The 12,489-nt window shown below is 47.1% G+C and overlaps 1 protein-coding gene across 4 annotated transcripts in view; it reads right to left on the bottom strand.

The window, feature by feature from the left end:
* Positions 1–11,949, bottom strand: part of UGGT1 (UDP-glucose glycoprotein glucosyltransferase 1) — a 242,824-nt gene extending 230,875 nt beyond the window's left edge. For 2 of the 4 annotated variants that reach the window (XM_075341047.1, XM_075341043.1), the window contains exon 1: positions 11,873–11,926. In XM_075341047.1, the coding sequence (XP_075197162.1) occupies positions 11,873–11,880 (8 nt within the window). In that variant the 5' untranslated portion in view covers positions 11,881–11,926. Of the gene's footprint in view, positions 1–11,872 lie in introns of all 4 variants that reach the window. The other 2 variants (XM_075341044.1, XM_075341046.1) reach the window with 2 other exon arrangements.
* Positions 11,950–12,489: the final 540 nt, after the last annotated feature.

The following is a 12,489-nucleotide window of genomic DNA, read 5'->3' on the forward strand; positions in this document are numbered from 1 at the left end:
GGTGTTGGTATTAATCCCCACGGCGGAGAGTAAATTCCTGGCTCAGTGGCAAGGCCCCTACGAGATAAAGGAAAGAGTCGGGGTGGTTAACTATAAAGTATTGCAGCCCGGTAGGCGGAAACCTGAACAAATATACCATGTCAACCTATTAAAACCTTGGCAGGAACGGGAAAGCCTGATGGCTGTTTTTTCCCCATCTCCCTCCTCTTCGGGTCGTTCACCTCCGGCTCCAGCGACCTCCGGAGAGGACGAACCGGAAGTAAGGATTGGAGAAGCCCTCACCAAGACTCAGAGACGAGAGGCCAGACGGTTGGTTCAGCAGAACCCCGATGTCTTCTCCGAGCTGCCCGGTATGACCAGTCTGATACGACATGATATTGTCACCGAGCCCCACCTGAAGGTACGCCTGAAGTCATACCGGGTACCGGAGGCTCGACGACAAGCCATATCGGAGGAAGTAAAGACAATGTTACGCCTGGGGGTCATCGAAAAATCCCGGAGTGAATGGGCTAGTCCGATTGTCCTAATACCAAAACCCGATGGCTCCTTAAGGTTCTGCAATGACTTTAGGAGATTGAACGAAATATCCAAGTTCGATCTCTACCCCATGCCCAGGGTGGATGAGCTGATTGATAGGCTGGGACAGGCGCGGTATTTTACCACGCTCGACCTGACCAAGGGGTACTGGCAGGTGCCACTGACGGAGTCCGCCAAGGAGAAAACCGCTTTTGTTACGCCGGAGGGTCTCTTCCACTATGTTGTCTTGCCTTTTGGGTTACATGGCGCTCCAGCCACGTTCCAGAGGTTGATGGACTTAGTGCTGGAACCCCACCAGGCGTATGCATCAGCGTACCTTGATGACATCATTCTTTACAGCTCCGATTGGCAGACCCACTTGGAACAGGTACAAGCGGTGGTGGACGCGCTTCGAACAGCCGGATTGACAGCCAATCCCAAGAAATGTGCGTTGGGACTCACGGAAGCCCGCTACTTGGGCTACGTGATAGGCCAAGGAGTGATTAAGCCCCAAATTAACAAGGTTGAGGCGATCCAGAAGTGGCCTAGACCCCTGACCACGAAGCAGGTTAGGGCCTTCCTGGGTATCGTGGGGTACTACAGGAGGTTTGTAAAGGATTTTGCGGGACTATCAGCCCCCTTGACGGACCTTCTCAAAGGCAAGAAGTCCGTCATGGTGCACTGGACTCCGCAGGCCGAGGACTCCTTCCGGGCCCTGAAGGGGGTCCTGTGCGGACAGCCCGTTCTCGTACACCCTGATTTCCGGAAGGAGTTCATAGTACAGACTGACGCCTCAGAGGTCGGCCTGGGGGCAGTGTTGTCTCAGGTGGTTCAGGGGGAGGAACACCCCGTCACCTTCTTAAGTAGGAAGCTCACCCCTCCCGAGCGGAATTATAGCGTAGTGGAGAAGGAGTGCCTGGCGATCAAGTGGGCCTTGGAGTCCCTACGCTATTACCTGCTGGGACGGCAGTTTTGCTTGGTGACGGATCACTCTCCACTGGTCTGGATGAGGTCCGCCAAGGAACGGAATGCCCGGGTTACCCGGTGGTTCCTTTTCCTGCAGAACTTCCGGTTTACGGTTGAACATAGGGCCGGTGGGTTGCAGGGCAACGCCGATGCCTTGTCCCGCGGCCCGTGTTTGATGGCGGGAGTTCAACCCCGCACGCTTGAACTGAGGGGGGGGGGTATGTGAGACTGTGACCGGGGTTATCTATGACGGCCGGTATGTCTCGCCCCGGTTGTGCTCACTCCATGATAGAAAGTAAATCCACTCTAGGGTTAATGCTGTTTCCCTACAGGCTGAAGGAAGGGTTAAATGGAAACAGGAACAAGGGCAGGTGTGCCGGGTGTGAGGGAGTGAACACAACTCCCTGAGTTCTCTGCTGGAGAGGCACATGTATATTGGTGTGGATTTTTGTTTGGACATTAAACCGTGTGCTGTGAAACTTAATGCCTGAATCCCGTGTCGTCTGCTGCGCAGCCGACCGTGCTACCTCACAATACACACACAAACAAACACGCATATATATACTGTGCGTGTATATAATATATATATATATATATATATATATATATATATATATATATATATATATACACACAATATATACATACACACACACAATCCCCATATACTACATCACTACACCCGCCACATACTACACCTGTAATATACATCCCTATATACTACACCTGTAATAAACTACACCTCTATATACTATACCACTATATACTACATCACTACACCCCTATATACACCTGTAATATACTACATCACTATATACTACACCTGTAATAAACTGCAGCACTACATCACTATATACTACACCTGTGATAACCTACATCACTACACCCCTATACACTACACTTGTATTATACTACACCACTACACCCCCATATACACCTGTATTATACTACACTCCTATATACTACACCTGTATTATACTACACTCCTATATACTACACCTGTATTATACTACACCCCTATATTCCCCTGTATTATACTACACCCCTATATACACCTGTATTATACTACACCACTACACCCCTATATACACCTGTATTATACTATACCACTACATACTACAATTGTATTATACTACACCACTACATCACTATATACACATGTATTATACTACACCACTACACCCCTATATACACCTGTATTATACAACACCAATACACCCCTATATACACCTGTATTATACTACACCACTACACCCCTATATACATCTGTACTATACTACACCACTATATACACCTGTATTATACTACACCACTATATACACCTGTATTATACTACACCACTATATACACCTGTATTATACTACATCACTACAGCTGTATTATATTACACCCCTATATACACCTGTATTATACTACACCACTACACCCCTATATACACCTGTATTATACTACACCCCTATATACACCTGTATTATACAGGTGTATATAGGGGTGTAGTATAATACAGGTGTATATAGGGTCGTAGTGGTGTAGTTTAATACAGGTGTATATAGGGGTGTAGTATAATACAGGTGTATATAGGGGTGTAGTGGTGTAGTATAATTCAGGTGTATATAGGGGTGTAGTATAATACAGGTGTATATAGGGGTGTAGTATAATACAGGTGTATATAGGGGTGTAGTGGTGTAGTATAATACAGGTGTATATAGGGGTGTAGTGGTGTAGTATAATACAGGTGTATATAGGGGTGTAGTATTATACTACACACCTATATACACCTGTATTATACTACACCACTACAACCCTATAAAACTACACCACTATATACTACACCACTACACCCCTCCATATACCACACCTGTAAAACTACATTCCCATATACCCCACCACTACACCCCAAATATTTGTCAACAGTTACCCCCCTTCCCCCCCCCCCGCCCCCCATTGTCCCTGCAGGTTACTAGTAACCACTCACCTCTCTTCTTATTGTCCCCTCCTCAGGCACCTCCGTACGAGCCCCCCGCTGAGCGGCTTCTCTTTTACAGTACATGCCTAGGCTGCGCCGCTGCTGTTCTTGTACGGGCCCCGGTGACATGCTTCTTCTCTTGTACGGGCCCCTGCCGCTGCTTCTCTCCGTACGGGCCCCGGCTGCTGCAGCTTCTCCTGCCGGGCGGGAACTTTTCAAATGACCCACGTGCGCCGTACTGACGATATCAGGGCGCGCGTGTGTGTCACAGAGAAAAGTGTCGGGCAGGGAACAGAGGAGAGATTCCTGCGTTCCGCTGCCTACACTGTGCGGCGTTGCAGAATCTGTCCTCTGTTCCCTGCCCGGCACGCAGCGTGTGATGAGGGCAATCTGACCATGGGCCTCCCGGAGCCTGGTGCTCCGGACAACAGGTCAGATTGCCCTCATCACTGACCGGCCAGCAAGGACGCCCTGAACCAGGCGGGCCAGTCACAGAGAGTAGGCGGGCCGGATGTGGCCCGCGGGCCGCCCCTTGCCCAGGTCTGGTCTAGTGTAAACAGGACTTGTGCTGCCAAGAGCAATAGCATCCTATGTGTGCGGAGCGATCTATTATAGATCTGCGCATCGTCTACCGAGCTCTCCCTGTATAAACACGCTATTAAACGACCAAGTGCTATCTGGTTACCAATGGGCAGTCATTTAGTGCAGCCACTGGGTCTGTGTACGGGGTTTACAGTTGGTACTGTTACACTTAAAGAGGACCTGTCACCAGGCCAAATGTGGACAGCATTTTTGCTCTTATTTTATTACTGCTGCCCCCTGATCAGGTTTTTGGTTTTTTTAATCCACCATACGGTTCGGGTGTGGACCACAAGGTAATAAAGAGCATGTTAAAGACACGCCCCATGGAAATCTATGGGCCAGACCCCATTAGTAAAGACCATAAAAATGAAGACTAAATAAAAAGGCCCAAATCTCTGGAAAAAGAGTGGCAAATTTATAGAAAACATGTGCAAAAATGATATTAACCTGCAGATAGAGGGTTAATCTGCAGGTTAATAGAGTTTGGAACCTGTCCAGCGCCTGCACACTGAACCCCCCGGCCAGGAGGAAATTAACTTTATTTCGCCCCGGCAGCGTTCCAGCTTCAGTCACGGGGACGGCGTGGGTTCAGTCACCGGAGAGTGACTGCTCTAACCTACCTGCAGATATATCCGCGGATACATTGTGGCCTAATAGGGGAAGTAACCTGACACCTCACTGTGCTGGCGCTCCACAAGATAGAAGGGAATTTTTTCTCCAGTGAATGACAATTTTAGGAATTAGGAGAAGTGGCTCATAAGTGGGGAAGGATGCAGACTATTCTGATAAGGTACTATATAGTGATTTTTATAATCATCTGTACTATTGATTTATACAAAGTTTGCTAATGTAGTTTTTATTTTAGGTGTGAACACTCAGTGATGCTCCCCCACCACTCCATTTAAAACATACAGTTGAAACCACAAGTTTACATACATTATTTAAAAAGACACATCTGCATGTTTTTCTCATTATCTGACATCAGATCAGAATAAACCTTTCCCGTTTTAGGTCAATTAGGAACCAATATTATTTACCGTATTTTTCGGACTATAAGACGCACCGGACTATAAGACGCACCCTGGTTTTAGAGGAGGAAAATGGGAAAATAAAACTTTAAGCAAAAAATGTGGTCATGACACACTGATATGGGGCGAGGATCTGTTGCTGACACTGTTATGGGGTAATGTCCCCAAATTCTCTACTAAGGTACCCCATCCTGGTAATGATCCTCCTGCCTTGTATATGATCCTACTATAAACCCCCATCCTGTTCATATACCCCAACCTGTTCATATACCCCGATCCTATTGATATACCCCCATCCTATTGGTATACCCCCCATCCATCCTGCTCATATTCCCCCATCCATCCTGCTCATATACTCCCATCCTGTTCATATACCCCCATCCTGTTCATATACCCCCATCCTGCCTGCTCATATACTCCCATCCTGTTCATATACCCCCATCCTGTTCATATACCCCCCATCCATCCTGCTCATATACTCCCATTCTGCTATATGCCCCCATCCTGTTCATATACCCCCATCCTGCCTGCTCATATACTCCCATCCTGTTCATATACCCCCATCCTGTTCATATACCCCCATCCATCCTGCTCATATACCCCCATCCTGTTCATATACCCCCATCCTGTTCATATACCCCCCATCCATCCTGCTCATATACTCCCATTCTACTATATGCCCCCATCCTGTTCATATACCCCCATCCTGCCTGCTCATATACTCCCATCCTGTTCATATACCCCCATCCTGTTCATATACCCCCCATCCATCCTGCTCATATACTCCCATTCTGCTATATGCCCCCATCCTGTTCATATACCCCCATCCTGCCTGCTCATATACTCCCATCCTGTTCATATACCCCCATCCTGTTTATATACCCCCCCATCCATCCTGCTCATATACCCCCATCCTGTTCATATACCCCCATCCTGTTCATATACCCCCCATCCATCCTGCTCATATACTCCCATCCTGCTATATGCCCCCATCGTGCTCATATACCATCCTAGTATATGGCCTGTATCCTATAGCACAGAAAAAAAAACAAACGTTTATACTCACCTTTTCCTCACTCCCTCCAGCACCGATAATCTTCCTCTCTGCGCCGCTGACCTGTGTGTGTGGAGCCGTTCCCCTGCAGCACGCGATGTCTTCCTGTCTGTGCCGATCAGCTGATCAACACAGATCAGCTGACCGGCACAGACAGGAAGACATCGCGTGCTGCAGGGAGACGGCTCCACACACGGGGACGGGTGAGTGTACTGATTCACTGTACCCCGCGCTGATGATGACGCGCGGGGGGCAGTGAATACAGCCGCACATGATCACTCCAGGCTGTAATTGCCAGGGGTGATCATGCGGCCGGCTCTTTGCTATGCACGCGTCCACGCTCGTCCTCCCGCCCACCTGTCAGCGCCGGCTTCTGCACTGAGAAATGGGTGGGAGGATAGGCGTGCATATGTAATGAGCGGGCCCACGTGGTCACGAGCAGGCGCTGCTACAGCCTGCTCGTGCCCCCGATGACCCGCAGCACCCTCATTCCCGGCCGCAGCCCTATAGTCAGACCATAAGACGCACCCCCAACTTTCCCCCAACATTTGGGGGAAAAAAAGTGCGTCTTATGGTCCGAAAAATACGGTATATTTGCTAAATGCCAGAATAATGACAGAGAATGTTTTAAGGCATTTTTATTACTTTCTGCAAAGTCAAATGTTTACATACACTAAGAGTACTATGCCTTTAACAATATGGGACAGCCCGTATGATGAGGTCAAGTCTTTGGAAGCTTCTGAAAGGTTTATTGGCAACATCTGAGTTAATTAGAGACACACCTGTGGATGTATTTTAATGCAGACCTGAAACACACTGCTTCTTTGTGTAGCATCATGGAAAAGTCAAAAGAAATCAGCCAAGATCTCAGGAAGAGAATTGTGGACTTGCACAAGTCTGGTTCATCCTTGTGAGAAGCTTGTGGAAGGAGATCCAAAACATTTGACTCAAGTCATACAGTGTAAGAGCAATGGTACCAAACACTAATGAAATGTATGTAAACTTGTGACTTTGCAGAAAGTATTTATTTAATCGTATGAACGTATATCTTACCATCATATAAAAATAAACACCAGACAATAGACAGTGATTGAAAAATATCAAAAGGATAAAAATCAAATTTGAATATCAAGATTTTCTATATATGCAATAGCGTTATCATTTACAATATAGAAATCCTTCTTGTCACCATGGTAGGATCTCAGGGGGCACTCCTCAACAATGTGCTGGATAGTTTGACGATCTGCTCCACAGTCACAGGTGGGAGAGTCATATTTTCCCCACTTATACATAAAATCTGCACAGACGCCAAAGTTTGTTTTGATACGATTTAGAGTAACCCATGTTTTCCTTGGTAGATTGAAGCCTGGTGGAGGGTTTTGTAAATTAGGGAACATTTGGGGATCACCGTCTACTACATTGACCCAAAGTTCTAGCCATTTCTCCTCTAAATTGAAGTTTTGTTCATGCAAGGTGATTGCAGTTCGGATTGGTGGGTGTCTTGATTTCAATCGTTGTATTGTAACATCTCTGATATTTTGGTGTATTGGAAGTTTTTCATTATTCCCTACTTTAGTGTATTCTTTAAGTAGGAGCTTTTGTCTTCTTAGATTTGCGGGTGCGATATGACTCAGCACAGGTAACCAGTGAACAGGTGTAGGTCTAATAGCACCAGATATTATACGCAAAGAGTTGTTCAGCTGAGTGTCAATTAAGTGTACATGACAGCTATTTAACCATGCTGGAGCACAGTATTCTGCAGCAGAGTACACCAGGGCAAGAGTAGATGTTCTCAAAACAAATGTTGCCGAGCCCCAGGAGGATCCACAAAGTTTCTGAATAATATTATTACGTGCTTTCAGTTTCTGCGCCAAGTTATTCAGATGGGATTTAAAAGTTGACTTCTATCAAGGGTTACACCTAAGTACTTAGCATTGAAATTGTGTTTAACAGATTGGCCTTCAAATTGTACTTTAAGTTCAGTCTTGGCACTTGCATTGTGTAAATGAAAGCAACAAACTTCCGTTTTTGATGGGTTAGGTTTCAATCTCCATTGTCGGAAGTACTTTCCCCATTACACTAAGATCTTTTGTAAGAACATCCTCTGCTTCCTCCATTGTTTTGCTTACCATAGCAAGTGCCCAGTCATCGGCATATCCAAATTTCCGTGACACTGCTTTAGGAATATCAGCTAGGTACAGGGCAAACAGGAGAGGTGCCAGCACTGATCCCTGGGCCAGTCCGTTGTTTAAAGATTTCTTACAACTGGTTGAATCGCCCATAATAAGATGAAAAGTTCGATTTGCAATCATATTGTTCAAGAGGTACATCATTTTCTTACATGGAATCACCTTCAGAAATTTATATAAAAGTCCTTCCCCCCACACAGTATCATATGCAGCAGAGAGATCGATAAACGCCACTGAAACTTTCTTGTTCTTCTGGAATTCAGCTTCAATGAGAGTTGTCAAAGCTAAGACTTGGTCACTACAGTTTCGAGCAGGTCTGAAGCCGGCTTGCTCTATAGGTATTGAGTCGAAAATCTTTAGACTGATCTTGTTATATATTACAGAATGTAATATGCAGAAAGTAATAAAAATGCCTTAAAACATTCTCTCTCTCATTATTCTGGCATTTGGCAAAAATAAATAATTTTGGTTCTTAATTGACCTAAAACGGGAAAGGTTTATTCTGATTTCATGTCAGAGAAGGAGAAAAACATGCAGATGTGTCTTTATAGAGAGTGTATGTAAACATCTGGTTTCAGCTGTGTTACTTTGGGTATTTTCACTGAGCTGGTGGGTGGATGATATCTGCGGTCATCTCCCATACACAGCACAGGACAGGCTATTCTTTCTTTGCACCACACAGTCGCAGCATGGAAGAGAGTGTTCATCACCACTGAGCAGTGTGGCTGTGACTCCAATATAGAATTTAGACAACAGCCACTTGGTCTTCTTAGTAATATAAGACTCCTAAGATACTTCTCAGTTTTCAGAGACTCAATTTTAAGAAAAATGATTTGTTTGTTTCATAAAGCGCAGTAAGGCTATGTGCGCACGTTGCGTACAAGCCCTGCAGAAATTTCTGCAGCGATCTGAAGAGCACATGTGCGCTTTAGATCGCTGCAGAAATGTCCGTAGTGAGCGCCGATTCCATGCGCTCTGCCTGCAGCTCCTGCCATAGACCGAGCAGGAGCTGCCGGCAAAGCGCAGGAAAGAAGTGACATGTCACTTCTTTTTGCGCAGCGCTTCGGCAGTAGCCGAAGCGCTGCGCTCTTAAACGCCACGTGCGCACGGCCCCTGCACAATCTCCATAGACTGTGCAGGGGCCGCAGGACGCATGCAGTTACGCTGCGCTGCAAAGCGCAGCGTAACTGCATGTTTTTACGCAACGTGCGCACATAGCCTAATCCTCAGCTTTGCTCGTGTACTTTCCCTTATGGGTTTTTTTTTACTATGTATATTATTTAAAGGAAACCTGTCAGCAGAAATTTTGCTTTACACCTAAAAGTTTCCCCCTCTGCAGCTCCTGGGCTGCATTCTAGCAGGTTCCTGTAGCTTTTGTGCCCCCTTTTAGACCAAATTAAATACTTATAAAGTTGTACCTTTTGTTATGCAAATCTTCTAAATTATCCATGGGGGTGGGCTGTCTGGTGTCCGTTACTGTCCCTCCTGCCGATTTACGCCGTCCCCCAACGCTCCATTTCATACCTCAAGACGCCACCCAGTGCGCCCGTGGTCCCGCGCATGCGCCGTGCGACTGTACCGGAACTGTGCACAGTGTGACCACTGGTGACGTGTTGCGCAGCCACGAGATTATAGGCGGTGCCCGCCCATAATCTCGTTCCCGCGCTTTCCCCTCTGCCTCCAGCATTCTGCGCAAGCACTGGCCAGATGACCTGACGTCACCTCTTTCCCATCTTGCCCTGGAGCAGGAAATAGATGGGACAAGCGGAGCAGGAAATAGATGGGACGAGCGGAGCAGGAAATAGATGGGACGAGCGGAGCAGGAAATAGATGGGAGGAGCGGAGCAGGACACCACCGATCATCTGGTCATCTGGCCAGGGCATGCACAGAACGCTGGAGGCAGAGGGGAAAGGGCGGGCACGAGATTATGGGCGGGCACTTGCTGATGACAATCACAGCACCGCCCATAATCTCGTGCCTGCGCAACGCCACCAGCGGTCACACTGTGCACACAGTGCACAGTCCCGGTACAGTCACACGGCGCATGCGTGGGACCACGGGCGCACTGGGCGGCATCTTGAGGTATGAAATGGAGCATTGGGTGACGGCGTAAATCGGCAGGAGGGACAGTAATGGACACCAGACAGCCCGCCCCCGTGTATAATTTAGAAGATTTGCATACCAAAATGTACAACTTTATAAAGTATTTAATTTGGTCTAAAAGGGGGCACAAAAACTATAGGAACCTTCCTAGAATGCAGCCCAGGAGCTGCAGAGGGGAAACTTTTAGGTTTAGAGCAAAATTTCTGCTGACAGGTTCCCTTTAATTAATAAAGACTCATTGTTCTTTGGCCTATACGTTCTGTTTGTCTTGTAGGTCTTTGTTTATAGCGTTCTAGCTAGGAGCCGCAGCACGACCCGCCTTGTCTCACTGAGCCCGGAGCCCGCCTCGTGTTCACCAAGACGGACGGGAGCGGATTATTCACAGGAAAGGAATACGAGCTGCTCAGTGGAGAACGGCGCAGACCGCTGATATATATCACAAAGTCTCTTATTTTCTCTTGTGCTACTGATTTATGCAACATTTGTAACGATAGTGACCATTAAACGTTCTTTATTCGGTGATCGTGCAGTGGGAAGACACAGGGGGCTCAGGACCCCGTTATAGTAACTGTGGGGTCCCAGCGATAGCACAGCTCTGCTGTGGAGAAGTGACAGACAACTAAACAATGCACACTGGAGACAAGCGCTCCTCTCCAGGACAAAAACAGCAGGGGGTCACATGGGCACCCCAGTATATGACATCCATAATACATGCTATAGCCTGGGCGCCAATACCCCCTGTAGTATATGACTTGGTATAGCCTAGGCTCCAATACCCCTTGTAGAATATTACATGGTATAGCCTAGGCTCCAATACCCCTGAAGTATATTACATGGTATAGCCGAGGCTCAAATACCCCCTGTAGTATATTACATGGTATAACCTAAGCTCCAATACCCCCTGTAGTATATGACATGGTATAGCTTAGGCTCCAATACCCCCTGTAGTATATGACATGGTATAACCTAGGCACCAATACCCCCTGTAGTATATCACGTGGTATAACCTAGGCTACAATACCCCCTGTGGTATATGACATGGTATAACCTAGGTTCCAATACACCCTGTAGTATATTACATGGTATAACCTGGGCTCTAACACCCCCTGTAGTATATGACATGGTATAACTTAGGCTCCAATACACCCTGCAGCATATGACGTGGTATAACCTAGGCTGTAGTGTCCCCCTGTAGTATATGACATGGTATAACCTAGGCTGTAGTGACCCCCTGTAGTATATGACATGGTATAACCTAGTCTGTAGTGTCCCCCTGTAGTATATGACATGGTATAACCTTGCCAGTAATACCCCCTGTAGTATATGGTACACCCTGGGCTCCCAGCTGGGGCCCTTCCTGGTATTAGTGGACGCAGTATGAAATGCCCCTGACCCCAGGTGACGGCCATGAGCGGTATGACCTGTCCCCGGTCACCACCCCGCTCCTCCCCCTCAGTGGCCGCACACCTGGACATGTTGAGGACTGCACTCACACTCACGGTTACCGGCTCCGCTTCCCTCTAGCTGCGCCCCGCCCCCTTCAGAGGATGACTTCCGCCTCGCTGTGCACAGGTGACGTCTCCGCTGTCAGCCGGCGGCCATCTTACCTGTGGGCAGACTGCAGACACTTGCTCCACTGAGACACCTGCACGTTTCCCTCCCTCCCAGTGTAACACAGGCGGCTTCTCTGATTGGATTAACGCTGTACTGAGAATTCCCAAATGTAAAATGTTCATTGTGGGTCCTAAATGTTGCCCGTTTTAAAAATGGCGCTGCGCAGTGTGTAGTGACGCGTCTCAGCGCAGTTTCATTACCAGAGAGAAGAAATGGGATTTTCTTTGTCCCTCACAGTCTGGGGACTGTGCGGGGTGAATACAAGTGTAGTCTCCAGTAAAATGGCCGCCTCCCCGAGGCAGAGACAAGTCGGAAAGAAGCTTGTGTCCGGCTGTGAGCACTGCAGGCGGTTACACACTGAGAAGTGACTATGTTATATATAATATAATATTTATTTATTTTTTATTTTATTGTTTTTAATTTTCTGAAGCTGCTTTAAATTTTTTTTTTGAAGAATATTTTTTCAGAAG

The sequence above is a fragment of the Anomaloglossus baeobatrachus genome, chromosome 3 (assembly GCF_048569485.1).
Source record: "Anomaloglossus baeobatrachus isolate aAnoBae1 chromosome 3, aAnoBae1.hap1, whole genome shotgun sequence".
NCBI classification, from domain to species: domain Eukaryota; kingdom Metazoa; phylum Chordata; class Amphibia; order Anura; family Aromobatidae; genus Anomaloglossus; species Anomaloglossus baeobatrachus.